Here is a 23,356-nt window from a genome sequence, read left to right as displayed (position 1 = left end):
CCAGGAAAAATGCAACAAAACTACTATGTCAACAGTCCTCCGGTAATGTCTGATTTATCTTAATTTTATGGCTGATTTTCCAGAATGTTTAGGTTGAGTTATCATTATCGTTAATTGTCTTCGCTATGTTATACAGGAAAAGAAATCTGTTGATGGCAGTGGTTTGGATGGGATCAGTAAGAATCTGATGGATGATTTTGATAATCCTCTTGATTTCCTTCAGAAGTCTCCAGCTGCTAAGAAACCAGCTGATACGAAAACACAGCCTTACACGAGGAGAAATGCCAAAGAGTTAGAGGCGACAGAGAAGGCCAAAGAGTTACAGGCGGCAAAGAAGGCCAAAGAAGTAGTTGCGGCAAAGAATGCCAAAGAAGTAGTTGCGCCAAAGAAGGCCAAAGAAGTAGCTGCGCCAAAGAAGGCCAAAGAATTAGCGGCTGGAGACATTCAGGAAAAGAAAAGAGGTAGAGGTAGAAATCCTAAAAATCCTACTGCTGTTAGGCTTTTGTCTATTGTACTACATGGAGGTTTGAATAAGGGAGAAGCTGGTGCAGAAGCTGCTGAAAGCAGTGTATGTGTATGTGATATTACATACCAGTTTATTGCTGAAGCCAACACACTTGAACCTGAATCTGAGGAAGATGCAGAGGAACATATTAGGCTTGATAGAATTAAAGCTTTTAGGCTGGAGAGTGTTAAGCTGTCCCCGGATGGGAGTGCAATGAATACACAACAAGCTCATCCAAGCAGGATTTTCCCTTATATTGGAGACGACGGACTGACGTGCATGAGGAAGAACTGTTCACCTGGACATAGAATATATGATCCTCTGGCACCTGTTGATCCGGTCACGTTGCAGAAACTTTTGGATTTTCTAAAGAAAGCCGAGTATGACCCCTTAAGACCTTTTTCTTAACAAGTTAATCACAGCTTGTTAACATAATATTAACTTGTGTTTATTTGTTTGTTAGGAATATTCCGTTAGGCAATGGCAGAGTCGAAATTGAATTCTATAGGGAGCTAATCACCGAACGAAAGGACTGGCCAGTGAGGCCAGAAGAATATGGTACCTATGGGTGGCTTACTGATGAAGTAAGTTTACCTTAATGTCTTAGTTATTGTTGTCGTTGTCTGAGTTATTTAAAACATAATGGTTGAGTTGTTGTTCTTTACTCAGTTACCTTTTTTACAGCACATGGGCGCGTATATGAGACTCCTTAGGCATAGGTACAACCGAGATCCCTTCCCATATCACAACAAACACATTGTGTTTGTAGACCCATGGTTCACCATGACGATGGTTCGTGATCATCGTCAGTTCGAGATGAAACCCAAGCTGTTTAAATTCACTGGCAATAGTTATGAAGATTTAGTTAAAGTTTTGTTACCTTCAGATCAAACGACTAATTTGAAGTGGACTGAAGATCTGGATCACATGTATATTGCTCCACAAACTGGAGGCAATCACTGGGTGGCGCTGCACGTGGATCTGTTTAGGGGGCATATTGATTGCTATTATAGCATCGTCGGACAAGTAACCAAAGAAAGTGAGGGTAACATGTTGAATGCTTGTAGGACGTTTATACGGATGATTCCAGCAATGATGAACGAGAACGTTCCTCACGAATATCGTGAACCTACTTTCAAACAGTTTACCTTCAGGAGGAGGAGAGTCTCCAAGGTCCCGCAAAACGTATAGGTTGGTGACTGTGGCGTGTACGCTTTAATGTTTATAGAATGTCTAGCGTTTGGTGTGTCTTTCGATGGAATCTGTGATCAAAATATCCAGGCTATATGTGTTAAAATGGCAGCAGAAATCTACGATGAGACACCTGATTTTATGAATCAGATTACGTAAAAAACATTTGTATTTCTTTTGGTAGGACTTGTACTTGGATATGTAAAAACATTTAGATTTCTTGTGGTAGGAATTGTACTTGGATTTCTTTTGGTAGGAATAGTAATTGGATATTCAAGATAATTTCTTCTTGAGTCTCAATGCGCTTCTTGGTTGCATCCAAGTCCTGCTTCATCTCATTCTTCTCCTCCGTAATATTGGCAAACTCGTCGCGCAATGCATCATTCTACCACCTCTGGAAACTGCAGCCTTGACCGGGACCCTTACAATTAGTATATAACTTATATTAAATATAAAAAAATTAAGATCTAGAACAAAAAAATAAGAGTACAGAAATCTCTTTACATCTGTGATTTCATACGGACAACTGAAATAAAGTTCTCCTCTCGTGCTAGGATCATTACATCTGGCAACGAGAAGCACTGCACCACAATTACACCCGACTGGAACGCCCATTTCGCGCCTCTAGATTTCGCCGTACCTCGTTTTCATTTTCATCTACATTACCAAAAACACAATACTACGATAATGCTTAGAGATTTCAGATGGTCCTGAGATGTATCTCAGTTAGTGCTTCAGAAGCAGTTTTCTCATCAGCCCTGGAGTTGCCGCCGTAGATATCTCTCTGAGCTATCATTTTCACTCGATTACTAAAGCACAAAATCACTACAATCCCATCATTTATACTAAAACAATAATTCGAACGACGTTGTTTAACAATACTATACGTGACGGCTGAGTTATGTACTTTATACGACTGACTTAGGGTAGTATATTAAATTAACATTGATGTTATGGTTGAGTTATGCAGCAGCCATATTAATGGTGTTACGGCTGAGTTATGCAACAGCCATATTAATTTATTATATACCTTCTCGAGAATACAAAAAGTGTTGTTGGGGAGACGCAAACTATAATTATGTTTATTGTTATCATCCACACGCGTAATAAATAGATTTTTAAAGATTTATTATTAAAAAGGAATTCAAAATTTGAATTCAAATTTTAGAAGTTTTTTTTTAATAAAATTTGACTATATGGCTGAGTTATCGAAATAAACGGCTGACTTACGAGATATCTGTAAATTAAAATTTTTATAACTCAAAATTTAAATTTAGAATGAAAATATGTATATTACTATTGTTATAACCAATAAAAAGTAATAATTATAGACAAATAATGATTTTACATATTCTGATCAAAATGTGTCAAACATTCAAAACATGACATTTAGGGGTTAGGGTGAGGGATAGGGTTAGAGTTTGGGTTGTAGGGTTCATATTTCCAACATTATGGGATTTAATTTAACAGTTTGGTTTTGGTTCTAATGTGTTTGGTTTAAGGTGGTAATTTGGGTTTACTAATATGATAACCATTTCAAATTTTAAAAAATTTTGAAATTACTTTTTGGTTATCTCCAGTTATGGGCTGATTAGATTAATATATAATCATAAAGAACCCAAATGTTATCAAAATTAGGTAGATTACCTTAATATAACCGATAGCAAACCGAATATAACCGTAATTAATCGAAATACCAATACAAAAAATACCAAAAGGAGAAAAATTAGTTTTTCAGTTCGGTTCGGTTTGTTCGGTTATTTAGTCTTATAATTGGAGTGAAGGCTGAGTTATAGTTTATGACGGCTGAATTATCGTTTAGGGTCTTCTCATAAATATGAAAACGTATTCTTCTTTCTTTCCTGGATCTTTCGTTCTGTCAGATTCCTAATAAATATTAAAACGTCTCTCGATGTCACAAAAAGTGTTGTTAGGGAAACGCGAAAAATCACTAATTTTGTGCCTTCTCAAATCTACACGCATAATAAATTCATAAAGTGAGCTTTTTCACAATATATTATTCAAAATTATTAAATAATTATTATTTGAATTTCGAATATTATTTTTGTAGAAGTATTTCTCCAACCATTGAATATTAAAATTATTATTACTCAAAATTTAAATTTAGAATGGAACTATGAATATTGCTATCATTAAAACAAATAAAAATGTATATTTATAGACTTATAGTGATTTTTACACATTCTAATTTGAGGGTTGGCTGAGTTATCGTTATTCACGACTGAGTTATGTAAATAATTAAGATAAAGTGATGGCTGAGTTATCAAATATTGTGGTTGACTTATCGAACTTTGTGGTTGAGTTATCATTCCGTAATGGCTGAGATATCAAAATAACGACTGATTTATATTAATATGAAGGTACCACATAAACGAAAAAAAAAAACACAAAATCATAGTTCCTAGTTTATATAGAAGACGACACGAAAGTACAATGGAAATCACTTTCTGAAACCGATGTCATCTGGGCCAAATTCTTCAAACATATCAACCAAATCATTCCAAACTATGCTAGTCAGCATCTCAGGTTTATTTCCACCACTCGCCCATATCCTCTTGAGCGCACGCATCTGGGCTCTAAATAACGTTCTAGCCACCAAATTAAATTGTGTCCAGACCGTTAAAGTATGCTTTAGATCCCACGTGTATTTACCCTACAATTAAAGGAAAAAAACGATAAAAGTATAGAATAATATCAATATGGTGGTTTGTTTTAGTGATCTTACCGCGAGGACGAGAAACCATCGTCTATTAAAGTGGAAGGGAATCAAGCGGTACGTCGGCCATGCATGGTGCCAGTTGTGTTGAAGTATTCCTCCAATCGCAATAGAGAGAACGTGAAGGAACTTGAACCACATAACAGTGGTTGTGTCAACCCAAGAACCCACACCAGGGTTTAGAACCGGAATATTCTCCCGATCAGTGGCGCAAATGATTGCTTCGACATCTCTAAAAAACTGTCCATCGATATGAGGAACAACTTCCATATCGATAGGAAGATGTAACAGATAGACAGATCTGTGATTTAGGAGTGTGTAAAGAGAAACAATAGAAACGAAAAATGAGATGAAAGAAAGTCAGACATATGAATGAGGAGAATATAAAGGAAAAAATAATATGAAAACGAAAGGTCTCGTCTATTATTAGGTTAACTTATGGTTTCCCGCCAAAATATTGCTTGACGGCTGAGTTATAGTTTGATGGGAAAACGAAAGGTCTCGTCGATTCATGTAATGGCTGAGTTATCACAAGAAACAATCTGAAATTAGAAACGAAAATAAATAGCAGATTTATATGACTTGACGGCTGAGTTATATTTTTACAGGAAAACGAAAGCTCTCATCGATTCATGTGATGGTTGAGTTATCACTAGGAAAGGTCTCGTCGATTCATGTAATGGTTGAGTTATAGTGAGTTATGGCTGAGTTATCACAAGAAACAATCTAAAATTAGAAACGAAAGTAAATGACAGATTTATATGACTTGACGACTGAGTTATAGTTTTACAGGAAAACGAAAGGTCTCATCAATTCATGTGATGGCTGAGTTATCACTAGGAATAATCTGGAAGTAGATGGCTGATATATATGACTTGACGGCTGAGTTATAATATTTACGGGAAAACGAAAGGTCTAGTCGATTCATGTTACGGCTTAGTTATAGTAAAGTTATGGCTAAGTTATCACAAGAAACAATCTGAAAGCAAACGACTGATTTATACGATCTATTTTAAGGGCTGGTCATAGGGGAAAAAATGCAGTATACAGTAAAGAAGTTCTAAAGAGAACTGCTATCTATTGCTTTTGTAGTGATCCATCACAAATCAACACATCCAATGCCCTTGATGGTGGCCTCCAAATTGAAGGGCGGTACAGGCCTTTCTTCATCAAATGCTTTAATATCGGCAACCCCATTGCCATTTACTACGAAGGGCTAAGGGTTGTGGCTGAGGATTGAGATATCCAGCGTGGGATTGATATTCTCAGTCGTAATGTACCGGCCGATGTTGATGTCACCTTGGCATGTGGGGTACTAAGTATTTGTCAAGGGAATGAGGTTATGGCCGTCTATTACCTCCAGCTGTTTGATGCACATCATTATCCTCTGCTGTCTACGGGTGTCATGGCAACCGGTAATGATTTTTTGTTTGAATTAACTCGTTATAAGACCGCCCGAAAAAACTCATACACAGCCTCCCATCTCTATCCTGACAGTCTGTTACTCCCTTCACCCGCTTGTGCTATGATGTGTAATTTGGATAACGGTCTCCATTCTCTCCCCTATGGAGACTATGAAATCATGTGCAAAAACTGTTACCTTTGGTGGTTGTCCCTCAAAGTCTCTAAGATCCTTTAGGGTTTCCAGCAGTGATTTCCAGTTTCATATTATCAACTCGTAACTCTAAAGTCTGTTTATTTTAAAATAATTATTTTTCATTTCTTAGGCGAGTATCTTTTTCATGTAATAAAGGTCCCTTTTTTTTTGTTTAATTATATATGTTCTATATATTGTAAGCTTGTTTCCACATGTATGATAGAGACTTTGGTTTTTGGTATTATCCATTAAATGGGAATATTTTTATCTAATTTCCAATCCTATCGTTAGTCGTACATCCTTTGACATATGTACATATCTAAAACCTCATTTTTAAGTTACTCATATCTTTAACTATAACCAGAGAAAATATCTCTGCACCTTGATTAGACAGTATAAGATTGTTGGAGATTGTTTTATATATTTTGTTAAGCTCTTGTAAGGTTGTTATCCACCTTTTATGCTTCCACATTTTGGTATCTACTCTCAGTTTGAGGCTGAGTTATAGTAAAGTCATGGCTGAGTTATCACAAGAAACAATCTGAAAATAAATGGCTGATTTATATGACTTCATGGCTGAGTTATAATATTTATAAGCAAACGAAAGGTCTCGTCGATTCATCTGGCAGCTGAGTTTTTGTAAGTTATGTCTGAGTTATCACAAGCAAACGATTGATTTATACGACTTGTTATAGTTTTACGGAAAACGAAAGGTCTCGTCGATGCATGTGACGGATGTTATAGTGATTTATAAATCCGTTATGGCTAAGTTATCAGAAGAAACCATCTGAAAATAAATGGCTGATTTATCTGAGTTCACGGCTGAGTTATAATATTTATTGGAAAACTAAAGGTCTCGTCGATTCATGTGACAGCTGAGTTATAGTGATTTATAAATCCGTAATGGTTGAGATATCGTAATACTGGCTAAATTATATTAATATTAAACATTACAAAACGAAATAAAAAAAAAAAAGTTCAGAGTTCATAAAGACGAAGACACGACAGTACAATGTAATTCACTTTTTTAAACCGATTAAGAGGAAGAGGAACCACACACTTTTAGTTTCTCCCAATCAAGACGAGGAGGAACCACACACTGTTCGACATCGGCCTCCGCAATCTCTCTCATAACCTCTAACCTCTTGTGCTCTGTTTGTAAGTCAACAAGTTCTCCACCCAAGATTTGATTCAGTTGGGATATTTGAGCGTCGATTAGTTCCACTTGATGCTCGAGGGCGATCTTCTCTTCCTTCTTCTTCATATGATCATCCATCATATGCAGAATTGTTGTGTAGCGATCAGTTGTCTCCGCCTCGGCCTCGACTCTTGTCTGAGTAAAAGCTTCGGACACGGCCAATAGTGCTTCCTCTTCCCACTTGAAATCTGCATTTCTTTGACGTTTACTGGAACTTGCTCCGGCCATGCTGATGGACGGCTGATTGTCTTCGTCTCCCCACTCTGCCTTGCGTTTTTGATGTCTACTGGAACCCTCTCCGTCCATAGCTCGTCTATCAAAAGAAAAATAACCTTCACCAACTGATAGGTGCAATGATGGGAAAATATGCTATAGATTCAGAGGGCATGGAGAGGAGACATACATGTGCAATGATCGAAGGAAATGCAATATAATGATAGATGAGATTTGAAGGTGAACTGATCGACGAAGATGCAATATTTATAGGTGCAATGAGCGGAGAAGAAGAAACTGAAACGATACAATGAATTATATGAATATAAAGGGAAAACAATAGAAAAACAAAAGTTCACGTCTATTATTAGGTTAACTTATGGTTTCCCGCCAAAATATTGCTTGACGGCTGAGTTATAGTTTGACGGGAAAACGAAAGGTCACGTTGATTCATGTGACGGCTGAGTTATAGTGAATAACGGCTGAGTTATCAAAATGAACAATCTATAATGGCTGAGTTATCAAATGAAAGGTTTCGTTTATTATTAGGTTAATTTATGGTTTCCCGCCAAAATATTGCTTAACGGCTGAGTTATAGTTTTACGGGAAAACGAAATGTCTCGTTGATGGCTGAGTTATAGTAAGTGATGGTTTAGTTGTCACAAGAAACAATCTGAAAATAGATAGCTGATTTATATGAATTGACGGTTGAGTGATCAAAAGAAACAATCTGAAAGCAAATGACTGATTTATACGACTTGACGACTGGGTTATTACACAAAATAAAACAAATCTCCCTAACTACATCCGACAAGTTTTCACATTGTGCCCAACTTGCTTACATCGCGAACATGCATGTTGCTTCCTAGGGCGTTTATTTCCAATAGCCACTTCCAAAGATGATTTAATCCTACACTTCTTGGGCCTTCCTGGCTGGTTCACAACAATCGGAGGCAAGCACGGTTGATTATCCACAGCAACAGGAACCGGGACTGATTCATCAGGAGGCATGATTGAACCACCCCATCCGTTAACCAAATCGACACTCCTAAATTTCGGATCGCACAGGGATATACGAGACACATCCTTATGCTCTGCAGCTGCAATTGCATGGATGCATGGTATTTTCTCATGGTCGACACGACGGCATGTGCATTTTTTTAGTTTCAAATTTACAACATGCAAAGACGTTCCATATGTAACTTGCACACGTACAACATCAATCGTTTGTACATGCATAAGTCTTGCTGCGGTGACGAGGTCCTAATAGGGAGTAGAACAAAAAAAAACGTTTTAGGCAGAGTTATGAAAACAATTACGACTGACCTATGAAAACAATAATGGCTGAGATATGAAAATTATTATGGTAAGGGCTGAGATATGAAAACTGTTCTGGCTGATATATGTAACAATTACAGCTGAGATACGAAATCTATTATGGCTGATTTATCAATATTGACGACTTACTTATGTAAACTTACCTGTAACAGTTTCTCAACACCACGAGTGAGCGTTGTTAGCTGCGATTGTGCATCCTCTCTCTGTTCAGAAAACCATCTGGTCATCATATTCCGTATCGATTCTAGCAGTCGAACTATGGGAAGACTTCTAGCATTTGACAGTGCTTTGTTCATTGATTCGGCAATATTCGTTGTCATTAAATTGTACCTTTCACCCGGGAAATGAACACGCGCCCACATTTGGACACCAGCTCTTTGGAGGTATCCATGTAATTTGGGATCAAGTGCTTCAATCTCATTGAAAGCCTCATTAAAATCAGACAGCCTAAAACACCTTGCCGCTTTTTTCACTAGAGGGACCAAATGTTTTCCTTTGGACTTCACCAAAATGTTCTTATACAAATGGTAAGTGCAAATTCCACGGGAAGCCAACGAATACACTTCGCCAATCGCTTTCCCTATTGACTTATGTCTGTCGGAGATTATCGCAAGATCCTTTTTGTCAGGAATGGCATTTTTGAGTTGTGTAAAAAACCAACGCCAAGACTCATCATTTTCAGTGTCAACAATAGCGAAAGCTATTTGGAAAATTTGAAAGTTACCATCCTGAGCTACGGCTGTTAGAAGCGTCCCTTTGTAACTACCATGGAGAAACGTATCGTCGACAACAATAACTTTGCGCATGAAAGCAAACCCAGAAACACTCGCACCAATTTGGAGAAGCGTGATTGTACCTTGATTTTCCCTTCTTACCATGTATAGGTAAGAAGGCAATTCGCTAAAACTATCCTCTGGAGTTCCCTGATCGATCTCCCTTGCAAACCGCAGCAACCGATATGCCTTCCAATAACCCATCTGTTGACACCAACAAATTAATAAATCAGCCATAAAATATAAGTCAGTTGTAGAGAATCAAAAAACCAGCCATAATACGTAAATAAGTCAGCCGAGACAGAGTAATTACCTTCATACTAAATTGCTTGTTGAAAATGACTCCGACACTTTTAGGTTTAACTTCCGGACCAAGATCACCAAGATAGTCCCTGTAAAGACCTGCCAATACACCAGCTGTTGCTTGACGGGATCGATTAGAACGTTTCGTCACAGAACATGAGTGTTCCGAATCGTATAAACGAACATGAAAATTTGGCTCATCCCCTTGTCTAGATGCACGAACTCTCCAAAGATCCTTCAACCCAACACCGCCCAACCACCATTCTTGGATTTGATACTGGAAAATTAAAATCAAATCCATCCGTAGCCGAAATAAGTCTCACACGATTCCTAAACTTGGCTTTGCTCCTGTATCGTTGTCCTACAGCAATTTTTAGCGTTGATAACTCCAACCTAAAAGCCTCTGGGTTCATAGTCGATCCGACATTATCGTTGTTATGAGCTTTCATCTTAGGAGGCTGAGTCGGTGAATCTTCGTCTTTATTAGGAGCCAGAGTCGGTGCATCTTCGTCTTTATTCGGAGGCTCGCCCAAGACAGAAAAGTTATCATCATCAGATGACGCACCATCGGAGTCGTCAAAAACATCAAATCGGGTTGAAAATTCATCGTCTTCTTCTTCGTCAGCTGCTTCTTCGACAACTTCTTCTTCTTCTTTGTTTTCTTCGTCATCACTATAATCATAACAAGTGCCTTCAAATCCCCCACCGTCCACTTCGTATGTACATTCTACTTTTGAGTCACTGCTTGGTCGTATCATACTTCCCCTAGCTCCACTAGATTTTGTAGACTCTTTATCCGAAAACTCCACACACAAACGTAGCTGATCGGTTTTCCATAGCCCCTAAAAACATTGCAACTGCCGATCATTGGAGATAAAAACTGGTGGAGTATCATGCACCATTAGTTTCAGTGCCTTGTTCGAGAACATGTAGCTCAGCTTTTGCTCATGGCTAAACGCGTCCAATCCGTAGTCTTCAAGAACAAGCTCCACAAGCTTGTCGTGTGTTGTGCCTCCATCGATCTGCACAACTATACACCCTATATAGTCAATGTTAAATACATATATCTGTTTCTTTACCCAATTACCGGAAACAACTAGTACCGGAAAGAACTAGGTGAAGATGAAAGTGAAGAAGAAGTATAAGAACAAGGTGAAGAAGAAAGTGAAGAAGAAGTAGAAGAACAAGGTGTGATATATAAGGTAAAATAGTTCACCTAATAACCAGTTGAAGAATCGAAAGAACGACGTTTCGTATTTCCAGAGAAGAAAGATGATGACATGGAATGCTGACATGGATGATGCGTCCGACGTGGCAAGTCAGTCATTAAAGAAATAATAACTCAGCCTTAATATAACTCAGCCATCAAACAAATTATAATTCAGTCACAACATGAATAACATTATAGTAATTAAAAAACAGAAAAATGGCTGCCAAATTCAGCCGCTTTGTCAACTGAAAATATGTAACTCAGCCGTATCTTTTAGTAAGTCAGCCGTAACTGAATAACATTCTAGTAATTAATCTTTTGCTACTAAGTCAGCCATGAAATGGCCGAGTTGTACGATAAGTCAGCCTATCACGGTTGAGTTATAGATTTAATCATAACTCAGCCGTAACTACATCTCATAAGTCAGCCGTTTTTCAGAACTCAGCCAGACGGTGAAAAATTCTGTGTCGTATTGATAACTCAGCCAAAATTTTGACAACTCAACCATTGAGTGAAAACTCAGCCACACGTTATGGCTGAGTTATGCTCTAACTCAGCCAAAATTTTGACAACTCAACCATCGGGTGAAAACTCAGCCGTCATAACTCAGCCAGATTTTAAAAACTCAGCCGTAACGTGTGGCTGAGTTATGCTCTAAGTCAGCCGTCCGATCTTACTCAATTGTTTTTTCCATAAATCAGCCGCAACATACCTATAACTCAGTCGTCATTACCTCTATAACGCGTTACGGCTGACTTATTTAATACACGTTAGCGATTTTTGATGTGGCGTCTGACGTAGCGATGACATTTTTGTAGTAACATTTTTCCCGGTATTATAAAACAAGAATACGCTGGATATTTTGAAAATATCCAAAATATTGTAGTAATAAAATCTTTTTTGTAGATTCTGATAATATTAACTAAAATGTATAATATCTGACTAAAATTCCCTTATCAAAAACAAAGTGTACGCGGTCAATGAGATGAACGGTCGTTTAAAAATAATCATTTGTTGAAGGAAGACTTCACGTAGTCATTGAACAATTATTGCTATTCGTTTATTTTTATACGCTAACGTTTTTGAATAATAATTTCACAACTAGATTCTCTTTCACAAATTTAATATTTAATCTTGCTACCAGCAGCCTCATATCATATAATAATACATATATACATATTGTGGAAAAATGGCCAAAACTTGTATATTATTAGAAAAGACAAGTCCATCGCTAGACTTGCGCGGATCAACACAGGCACACAGCAGTCTCGATCTTCATCTTCAGAGGTCAACTCTTTTCTCTTCTCCCCCATAAGCAGGCTTACCATTTCTTCGCACCAATCTCTTAACCTTAAGTAAGATCTTATCAAAACCCATTGTTGTAAACGTACTAAGCATAGTTTTAAAGTTGTAGAAATTTAAAGACCCCCGCACTTTATCGAGAAAAAATGATTTCCCGCAGATTCGTTTCTGCAATTGGTTGTGTTGGTTCTTCCCTTGACATTATGTTTTCTTTTTTCAAGATTGATATCGTCAGTTCAAGATGATCCAAAAGGTTGTGGCGAAAGGAATCAAGTTAAATGAACGTAATCAGTGGGATGATGGATCGGACCATGACGATGTAGCAAAGATATACGTACGAGGGGGTCGTCAAGGCATAGCATCCATTTGTTTCAACTATGTAAAGAGTGGAAAACTAAAAGATGGAAAAATCTATGGTTTCTTTGACTATGGTTTCACACAAACGGTATGTCTACGCAGCCAAAATCACACAGACGTTTAGATATAGGCAAAATCCGTCAATATATATATATATATATGTCAATGTTATTTTGGTTTAGGAGTCTGAGGCAGCCGAATAATATATTTTTTTTTCCTTAAATTGCCACTGAATTAGGAGTCTGATGCACACCAATATAATCGGATATCGTAGGGGTAGTTTAGTTATTTTTTTATATAAGGGAAAATTTTCCTTAAAGGTAAAAATGTACTGTACTAGGATTTAACGTACCACCAGACAATTACTCCATCTGTTTTATATTAAGTGTCATTATTTTAAAAATTTTCACACATATTAAGAAAATCTCTATTTTACTCCTTATTAATATATTATACAATTTATTCTATTAGTTAATAAATTAAATTAGTAGGGATAAAATTGGAAAATTTACTAAACATCTACATTGAAAATACAAAGTAACACTTATTTTGAAACAAAACTTTCAGTCTAAAATGACACTTAATATGAAACAGAGGGAGTATTTAATTTTATTTATAATGATGTTTGATTTTGATGATATTTAATTTAGTAATAAAATTATATATTTTTAATTTTTAGTATTTTTTATATTTAAGAGGTGATACAACTGTTCTTAAAGTATTATAATTTTATCAGGATATAACACTAAAAATACGAAATATAACTGTTTGTATAATGTATAACTAATCAGAATAATATTTTGTATTTATTTAAAATAATACTATTATTGTTTTGTTTAATATATAATTATTTAATTTAACTGATTGTTTATTTTTTAGTGTATACAGTTTAATGATTGATTTTTTTATTTTTATTTTTTATTTTGGGACACATATATAGAAAAAAAAATTTGCTATTAATAAGGAATTTAAGTAGAATTAATTATTTTCTATAAAAATTGATTTTATCAATTTACCATATTTTACTTATTGGTTTTAGTACAATTTTGTAGAGACTAAAATTTTAAATAAGCAAAATTAAAAGGAGGATAGAACCCAAAATGTACTTCAAAAAGGTATATAGATGTTTAACAGACATACACTAAACTGGTCTGCACAAAAAAAACATACATAATATATATATTTATTTATTTGAGGTGAAGTTAATGCTGACTTTGTGGTATTTTTATTTTCACTGTATTTCAGTTTGAGATTGACCATCTACGAGATGAACACCTTGAATCTGTTGACGCTTATTACAACACAAAGTCATATGGATTGCAAGCAATTCAATTCAAAACCAATTTCAGGACCTCTGAGATGATGGGATATGATTGGGAGTGTACTATGTTTACGCTAGCAGTCAAAGGAAAGAAGATAATCGGCTTTCTTGGATCTGATGACAAACAAATATTTTCTCTTGGAGCTTACTTCACTTCCATTACTCCTACGAGATTGGAAGCGAGAGGTGGTATAGGAGGCAAGAAGTGGGACGATGGATTCGACCATGAAAATATATCAAAGATCGAGGTACTAGGTGGTGTTGAAGGCATATTGTATATCAAAACTGACTAATGTCAAGAATGGAAAACTAGAAAGTGGATTAATCCGTGGTGACACTGGCGATGGTTTCACACAGAAGGTATGTCTGAGAAATTATATTAAATATATGTCCATTTATTTTGAGTATATTATTAAATGTTGTAGTAAACATTTTCATCAAATATTGCAGTTAGAGATAAACCAGTCAAAAAAGGAGTATCTAGTACATGTCGAATGTTACTACGATGATGCGTCCAATGTCATCCAAGGGATTAACTTCAAAACTAATAACATCAATAACTCTGTTATGATTGGGTGTAGAAAGGGAAGGAAGTTTTCACTTGCATCCAATGGAAATAGGATCGTTGGTTTTCATGGATATGCCGACAAAAGCCTAAAGTCTCTTGGAGCATATTTCAGTACGGCCACTCCTAATAAACTGGAATACCAAGGTGATCCTAGAGGATTGCTTTGGCATGATGGTTGTAATTATGATGGCGTAAGAAAGGTGTACGTCGACTGTACAGGTACTATATATAATGTCAGGTTTGAGTATGATCATGGCGGAAAAGTGGAAAGGAGGAATGCGTGCCGACGTGATTTTAAAAATGAAAAGGAGGTCATGATTCTATTAAACTAATTCAAGTAACAATTTATCGACCATTAATATATATATATATATATATATATATATATCGGTTCTTGAGGCGCTTATACAAAGCTTTTTGTGATTACAGTTTGTGCTTGACTATCCAAATGAATTTATCACGTCTGTGGAGGGGACCTTAGTAACTACGAGTCTTAAGATGACGTGGATTTCTTCATTGATTTTCAAAACATCAAAAAACAGAACTTCTCCAACATTTGGAACAGTAGCTGATGGTAGAAAATTTGTGCTGAGGAAGAATGATAGCGCTCTTGTTGGGTTCCATGGATATGATAATGTTGGTTTGAGTAATGTTAATGCTCTAGGAGCATATTACCGCCCGTTCCCTCCTACTCCTGATGCAGCGAAACTAGAAGCACAAGGTGGTGATAGAGGAGCTTCTTGGGACGATGGTGGTACTTTCAACAGTGTTAACAAGATTTACGTTGGACTAAGCGAAAACATTATAGGCTTTGTCAAGTTTATGTACTTCAAAAGCGCTCGTTTGGTCATTGGAGATGATCATGGAAATAAAACCATGATAACTCGTGTCGAAGAGGTCATTAATTCAGTTTTCCTAATTTAAAAGATTTAAATATATAGTACTTAGTCAACTTTATTATCATTGTTGATGTTTTTTTTTTCTTGTTTTGCAGTTCGAGTTGGATCCGTTTGAAAAATTTATCTCAGTGGAGGGTATTTATGATGATAAATTAGGAGGTATAACCATGGTTGGTACAACACCAACCTTCGTGCTTCACAAGGATAAACACCAGATCGTTGGGTTCCATGGAAAATCCAGTAACATGCTTCATCAACTTGGGATTCATGTTCTACCCAACGGTTTTAAATTTGTTTTTTAATGCTCTCTTACTTTTTTTTCATTCTACTACGTCTTGGGTTTCTCATATTGTGTGGCGTGCGTGTCTTGCGACAATCTCATTTAATAAGTCATGTTCTGATGACATCGTATCTTCAACTCTCTTCCACTTATAGCGTCTCCTATATATAAGTGTGTCTTTCGACAGTACTATCACGTAATATAATTCTTTTGTTCCTAAAATTCAAGTTCTGATAGCTTCTCCAGCAAGGGTTGATCTTCTTACCCAAGCTGCAAAACCATATTTTCACAAATTCATCTTACGTTTTCGTTCAACAATTTACATTTCTGAGCTATATACACACATACTGACATATATATGGAAATTTAGGCAATGCTTGTTTTACAGTTAAAAAAAAAAAAAATTTAGTGTTTCTTTTGGAACGAGAACGTACGCTTAGCGAATTTAAAGATACAGTAAACTTTTACCAATTAATAATATTGGATCAAATATTCTACTCATTCATAAAATTATTAATTTATCGATAAATTGATACTTAATGATTTATAGAGGTTTAGATAATTTTGTAGGTTTTGTTAATTATAGACTAGATAAGGGTTCGTACGATAAGCGGATTTTAAAATTGTTGAAGAAAATAAATCCTAAACCATAAATAATTTTTTAATAATATAAAAAACAGATTATTTCCTGAATTAAATATATTAATAATTTAGTTAGAGAAAAAATCATATTTGTATTTACCTTTATACACTTATTTATTTATTATATTTTAAATATATTATAACAATTATTACAATAATCTAAAGCTAAATTATATTCTACCAAAACTTTTGCCAAATACTCATCATTACAAATATTATTATTGTCAAATTTCAAGAACATTTTACAACTTATAACAAAATATTTAACATGCAAAGAATTCATCAAAACAACATATAATTAATAACCACGTACAAATTTACTGTATGTTTTACCATCAAAAATATGCTCTTACACCCAAAATATTTTATTGTTAAAGTATGCTCTTTATCACCACCTAAAATGTCTTTTAAACAAATTAAACAAATTTTATGTTGCTTTACTTTCATTTTGGCATAATTATAGTTCTTACAATTACTAAAATTGTTTGGTGACAGAATTTTTTTAACCATGAATTTTTTTACTCCAAAGATATTTTGGATGAACAACTGGTGAAAAATTATATACTCGAGTACAATGATTTTATCACCAACCCAATAAAAGTTTTTTATTGAGAAATTGAAATAAAGTTAATCTAACATAATAAAAATAAAAATTTGAAAATTATAATCATGATGGTATATATATAAGTCTTAGATAATTCAGATATACAAAATAAAAACTTTATAACCAATCAAAAACATGACATATGTCATAATCACGTTAAAGGATCGATGACATGTTTACTACTCAGAAGTATCGCATTTTACCAAAATTACTTAGAACTATGACCTCGTCTCAAATATTCTCGAATCGTAAGTTCTCAACTTATTTCTACCCTGGTCAATCGTAAGTTCTCAACACTCCAAAGCTCTGTAAGCGGTGTCGAACATAGCCATATATTCAAGGCAAAACCCTCGCATTATCGACCATCTGAATCCCGCAACACCCCTCAGGCTGTGGCCAACCCTCGATTACCATGAGATGCACCATCCGTGTTCATCTTCATCTAACCCGCATTTGGTCTCTTCCAACCAATCATTTGTTCTACTCGCAGCCGCTTAGAAAGTGACACCTCCTTTGCAGCATTCACCATTGTTACTTCTTTAGCTAGGTCTTTGAGAAAGCGAACACGATCCCGACACTTTCAGTTCGCACCAAGCATATTCCTACATCTCCATTTCCAGCCCCACAAAATAGAAACTGCAAACAGAATGGACTAGGATACTCCATCTGATCCTGCGGGTCCCTCCGAAAAATTATCAAAAACACATTCCGGCAAAGAAGCACCAAAGAACCTTCGATGCATTCATACTGGCACCAACCTCTCTTCCAGACACCAGCCACCGCTGGACCTTCACGTTTAAAAATTTATAATAGTCTCGAAACCGCCTTTACAAACCTGAAAAACCGCAGAATCACACTAATGTCTTCTCGCACGCTCCACATTTGTCATGATTGCCTGATGACTAATCAACCAAAAAAACACTTTAATCCTCTATGGCACTTGTGCAGGCCACACCTTCTTATAAAAAGTTTCCATATTCGGCTTTGGAAAACCATCTCTGGTAATCGGTGAGCTGACTGAGAACCGCCCATCCATCAACTCCCCCCAAGAAATCCTATTAGTAGCCCCCTGACTCTATCCACAACAAAAGCTGTTAACTCCAACTTTTTCTCCAAAATATATATATATATATATATATATATATTCATAGACTGAATAAAACTATATATTTAAATTGAGTTTTTAGAGAAAAAAAAATATATTTTATAGAACTAAGTCATATATTATATTATCTGAATTCGAAAATAAATAAATTTATTAATTTATTAAATATTGATTTATAGAGGTTTTATTAAAATTGTAAATTGTTAGTATAATACGAGAAGATGGTTCCAAGTGTGGAGATCCTCACCTTTCAAGACTCCACCCCAATCCGCCCTGTTCGAGACCCTACAACAAGGTTTTGAGACATGTATTAGCCTCACTTCTTTACCCCCGTGTGGATTAGGGAAGGGATGTCTTGCATCATGGATTATGTGGTTTTTGTGGTATGCTAGAAATAAAAAGATTTTCCAAAACCGACTTTTCTCCAGATCTGAGATCCTTACCCTTGCAGTTGCGTCGGCCAGAGAATGGAGTGAGGCACAAGATCAATTACCAACACCACAACCATCACATCAGATCCGAGTAACTCCATTCTCCCGTTTGGACACAGTCCAATGTTTCTCTGATGCCGCTTGGCGAGAGGAATCAATGGAAGCTGGATTTGGCTGGATCTTCGCTGATAGAGAAGCCCTTACAGAAGCCCAGACAAGATCTACGGGTTTAAATATCTCCTCACCCCTCATGGCAGAAGCTTCGGCTCTTTTCTTGGCCACCATCCAGGCCCTGGATCTTGGATTCAAAAACGTCTGTTTCGCTTCTGATTCACTACAGTTGATCAAAGCTCTCAATTTGGAGGCTTCTTTCAAGGAGCTTCACGGGATTCACCATAACATCCTTTGTTTATCTTGTCGTTTCGATTATGTATCTTTTGTTTTTGTACCGAGGGAGTTCAATAGGAAAGCCGATGCGTTAGCAAAATCGGTTTTACTATCCCTACCAACTGTACCAGACCATATTTAATGAATGAAAAACCGGTTCGTGACAAAATATATATATATATAATTCGTTGACAAAAAGATAATGAACGAAATATATAAGGACAATATTAGTAGTTAAATCCAACAAAAATTAAGATAATAACCATGTAACAGAAACGGTAGAAAACTAACGTTTTTGAGGAATGAGAAAAATCAAAACTGCCCTCAAATAAAAAACAAAGATCATGGTATTGTAATTTTTGAAAAAAAATATGTTATTCAAAAACTATCATGGTATATTTAAAGAAAATATGTGTCATTTCCAGAAACAACGTGTGTCTAACATTAAAATCATATTTTTTTGAAAAAAATCATATGGGATCTAAATACATAACATGTAACACTTTGTCAAAAAAATAAGAAAAAACGATCTGTATCCCCCCAGGAACTTTCATATAGCACCACATCCACCCAGTTTTTAAAATTCGATCTATGTCCCCCCAGTTCGTAAGTTTCAGTCCATTATCCCCCTAATTGTAAAGTTTGAAACTTCTGTTCACACATTATGCTAAAATCGTGGTTTATCATTGGTTTACTGTTCCGGAATATACATTAACCGCGTGCCAACAAAATAAAACCGGATTAACCCAGAAATTAACCCAAATCGACCCGATTCAAAACCCGTTAAATATAAAATCCCCAAAACTGAAAAATCCCCAAATCGAAGAACCCTAGAAACGAAAAAAATTTCAATTTCCATGGATTCGAATGAGCTGGAGATGAATGGGATAGTCGTTCATAACGAGGCTATTGCTACTGCTACTGGGTCTGTTCCGCCAGAGGAAGGAGGAGAAGGTCAGCCGATCCAAGATGATGAACCCGACGATGAAGATCCAAGAGAGCGAGATGCGTTTGAAATCGAGAAAGCCATAGTGGAGTTTATAGACGAACCATCGATCGTTCATGATGAGTATCCAGGCGGTTCAAGTGATGAAGATGATGAAGCTTGTTGGGAGAGAAAGCGGAACAACATCAGAAAAGTAGATGGGACTTTGTACTATCACCAGACATTCTTCAACGCCATTGCATTTACGGAAGCTGTACTCGGCCATGCTTTGAAGACTGGATGCAACATCGCACAATACAAGTATGATAAAACCAAGATTGGATTTAGATGTGCTGGAGATGGATGTATTTGGCGCATATATTGTGCAATCACGAAGAAATGTAGGAGGTGGAGGGTGAATAAGTACATTGATAAGCATACATGTAATCCGAATGGAGATTGTGATATTTTGAAGGTTCATGTTATCTCTAGGTTGTTTCTAGATCAAATCAGAGAAGAACCTGAGTATTTCATGCCAATGAAGATAGAACAAATCATTAAAGCGAAATGGAAGATCACAGTATCCAGGCCTCAATGTCAAGCTGCAAGGAATAAAGCATTGAGATGGATTGAGAAAGAGTATGATGAGCAGTTTGCAAGGCTCCAAGATTATGCGGCTGAGATACGAAAATCAAACCAAGATTCAACTGTTGAAGTTAACATTGTGACTAACGATGCAGGAGAAGAGGTATTCAATAGTTTCTATGTCTGCTTTGATGTGCTCAAGAGAACATGAAAAGATACTTGTAGGCCACTAATAAGTTTAGATGGAACCTTTATAAAAGGTAAAGTTAAAGGTCAGTTGTTGGTTGCTTTAGGTAGAGATTCAGATAATGCTATCTACCCAATAGCATGGGGGTGTGTACAAGTAGAAAACATAGTAAATTGGTTGTGGTTTGTGAGGAAGATCAAGGCTGATTAGGGACTAATGGATGGTGATGGTTATATCATAGTCTCTGATCGCCAAAAGGTAATAAACATTCTGATTTTGGGTTCATTGCTAATGTGTTGTATTTATTCAGTTATTAACCTTCTGCTTTTTTTTCAGGGACGCATCCGAGCTGTTGAGTTAGAGCTACCAAAGGTTGAGCATAGAATGTATGTCCAACACATTTATGGCAACTTGAAGAAAAGTCATGGGAAAGATAAAGAGATGAAGAAGTATGTCTGGGATATTGCATGGAGCTACAATGAGAAGGATTTTGAAGCAAACTTGATCAAGCTTCAAAACTACAGTGAGAATGTTTGGCGTGATGTTGTAAAGTCGAAACCAAAATCTTGGTGCAAGGTGTTCTACAAGCAAGGGAACTTCTGTGAAGATGTTGAGAATAACTCAGTCGAGTGATTCAACAACTCCATTTTGAAAGCCAGGGACAAAGCATTTGTGCCAATGCTTGAGACCATAAGGAGACTTGCGATGGTCAGGATTTCGAAGAGATCTGTCGAATCTCATGATCACAATGGGAGATGCACGCCATATGTGTCTAAGTTCCTTGCCAAAGAAATTGAGAAAGCTTTAGAATGCCAGATAAGAAGGAGCACAAACGACAGTTATGAAGCTACACTTAGTGGAGTTTCTCATCGGGTAAGCTTGATAGAGAGGACTTGCACTTGTCAGAAATGGCAAATCTGTGGCATTCCTTGTGAGCATGCTTATGGAGTCATGATTGATAGGAAGTTTGAGGTTGAAGACTATGTGTGTTTCTGGTTTCGGACACCTATGTGGAGGAGGAACTACACAGAAGGCCTTGTTCCACAAAGAGGACCTGCTTATTGGCCATCTACCAACCTCCCTAATGTGAATAGACCACCATCACCACCGCAGCCTGGGAGGAAGAAAGGAAAGGAGAGTAAGAAGGACAAAAAGAGGAAAAAAGGACCAAATGAGTCTCCTTCGAAAAAAGCACCTAAAAAGTTGAAAAGGATAATTCATTGTGGTATATGTGGTGAAGCTGGTCACAATTCTAGGTTTCACTCGAAGAAGAAGTCTTCTAAACAGGTTAGTAGGTGTAGTTTTCAATCTACCATGTGTTAAATAGAATGTGAAACTGACTTTTAATTTTGCTTCATCTTGTGTCTTAGACATTTGAACCAGAGACTGCTCAAGGCAATCAAGGCACTCAAGGCACTCAAGTGGAACCGTCTCAAGGATGATCTAGCAAGGATGAAGGATTAGAAAGTGTTAGATGGGTCTGGTTTTTGTTTTCCCATCTGATTAGGATGTTTTACTCGGCTTATGTATTGGTTACCATTTAGGATGCTAACTCGGCTTATGTATTAGTTTTGAACCATTTAGGATGTTAACTCGGCTTATGTATTGGTTTTGAACCGTGGATGCATTTTTTGGATGTTTTACTCTACTTATATATTGGTTTTGAACCATTTGTGCCAATGTCTCTGTTTTGTTTTGTTATTTTTAGGAGGTTAATCACAAGATGACAAGAAACATATCAATTTGGTTTCTCATTAGACATAAAAGAGGACACAACAAGAACATAACACTACCAACAACAACACAATACATAACAAACCCAACAACTACAAGCCAATACATAACAAAACCAACAACTACAAGCCAATCAAGCTATCACTTTACTCAAACCAATCATGATCATACAACCTACAATTACAACAATCATTATTTTCTTCAGACTTGATTTGGTTTCCAACAGTTCTTCTTCTACCCTCTCAAAAATCTCTTTCTCTAGCTTCATTTGCATCCTCTCAAAAACCATCTTTTGGTGATCCATAGTCTCTGTTGTAATCTGGGACACTGTTTGTTCAAGTACAGCCGTTCAGACAGCCAATCTCTCAATCTCATCCAACAATGCTTAGTCAACCCACTTGAAATTGTGGTTATCATCAATGAGCTACAAAAGACAGAGAATTAGAGTGAAATTTGTTAGAAACAATCCAAAAATCAAACACATTACCTTAAGTGATGCAGCATAACCACACCGATAGTAACGACAGTATGAATTGGCAGCGGACTTTGAAATCAAGGCCACGATACTAGCTCCACACCAATACGTCTTTGGGACACCCACAACTCTTCTTCTCTGTTGGACATTGGATGTTCCACTCGTAGCTCCAGATGAATTGCTCATATCGGAGCTCAGGTGTTGAAAATAGAAATAGAAAATATCGATGAAGAGAGCAAAATTGTGAATTTAGGGATTCTTCTCACTGGGTATAATTTCGGGTTGTAAATAACTCTAATCGGGTCTCAATTCGGTTTAATGTATTCGGTTTTTGGTTTCGCATTGGTTTTATGTCATAAACCGTGTAAACCAATAATAAACCACGATTTTAGCATAATGTGTGGACAGAAGTTTCGAACTTTACAATTAGGGGGATACTAGACTGAAACTTACGAACTGGGGGGACATAGATCGAATTTTAAAAACTGG

The 23,356-nt window shown here is 36.4% G+C and overlaps 2 protein-coding genes and 2 pseudogenes across 3 annotated transcripts; 3 read left to right on the top strand and 1 right to left on the bottom strand.

Annotated features, from left to right (window-relative positions):
• Positions 1-8,242: 8,242 nt before the first annotated feature.
• Positions 8,243-9,871, bottom strand: LOC147934500 (uncharacterized). The gene is made up of 4 exons (XM_087472651.1): positions 9,866-9,871; positions 9,110-9,756; positions 8,923-8,998; positions 8,243-8,704 (listed from the first exon to the last, which is right to left on the bottom strand). Exons 1-4 carry the CDS (start codon positions 9,869-9,871, stop codon positions 8,243-8,245), a joined length of 1,191 nt encoding a protein of 396 aa, XP_087328777.1.
• Positions 9,872-12,246: 2,375 nt separating this feature from the next.
• Positions 12,247-15,537, top strand: LOC104724214 (jacalin-related lectin 44-like; annotated as a pseudogene). Its single transcript, XR_015571112.1, has 5 exons — positions 12,247-12,420; positions 12,589-12,812; positions 13,970-14,405; positions 14,496-14,924; positions 15,043-15,537. The product of XR_015571112.1 is annotated as a jacalin-related lectin 44-like (transcript).
• A 2,827-nt stretch (positions 15,538-18,364) lies between these two features.
• LOC147934499 (uncharacterized) lies at positions 18,365-19,103 on the top strand. Its single transcript, XM_087472650.1, has 2 exons — positions 18,365-18,438; positions 18,536-19,103. The coding sequence occupies exons 1-2, from the start codon at positions 18,365-18,367 to the stop codon at positions 19,101-19,103; spliced, it is 642 nt and encodes a 213-aa protein (XP_087328776.1).
• A 715-nt stretch (positions 19,104-19,818) lies between these two features.
• LOC147934498 (uncharacterized) lies at positions 19,819-22,100 on the top strand (annotated as a pseudogene).
• The last annotated feature ends 1,256 nt before the right edge of the window (positions 22,101-23,356 follow it).

This window comes from Camelina sativa, chromosome 11, assembly GCF_030686135.1.
Source record: "Camelina sativa cultivar CO46 ecotype springtype chromosome 11, ASM3068613v1".
In the NCBI taxonomy this organism is placed as follows: domain Eukaryota; kingdom Viridiplantae; phylum Streptophyta; class Magnoliopsida; order Brassicales; family Brassicaceae; genus Camelina; species Camelina sativa.
Note: the sequence above shows the minus strand (reverse complement) of the source record. Positions and strands in the feature narration are given on the sequence as shown.

What these genes read in the sequence shown, in the direction of transcription:
- LOC147934500 (XM_087472651.1), bottom strand. An exon ending in GTTCATTTCCCGGGTGAAAG is followed by an intron (nt 8,999 to 9,109) that starts GTACAATTTAAT and finishes TATGATGACCAG; the next exon opens with ATGGTTTTCTGAACAGAGAG. An exon ending in GTGTTGAGAAACTGTTACAG is followed by an intron (nt 8,705 to 8,922) that starts GTAAGTTTACAT and finishes ACTCCCTATTAG; the next exon opens with GACCTCGTCACCGCAGCAAG.
- LOC147934499 (XM_087472650.1), top strand. Translation starts at nt 18,365, where the DNA reads ATGGTTCCAAGTGTGGAGATCCTCACCTTTCAAGACTCCACCCCAATC. An exon ending in GTTCGAGACCCTACAACAAG is followed by an intron (nt 18,439 to 18,535) that starts GTTTTGAGACAT and finishes GTGGTATGCTAG; the next exon opens with AAATAAAAAGATTTTCCAAA.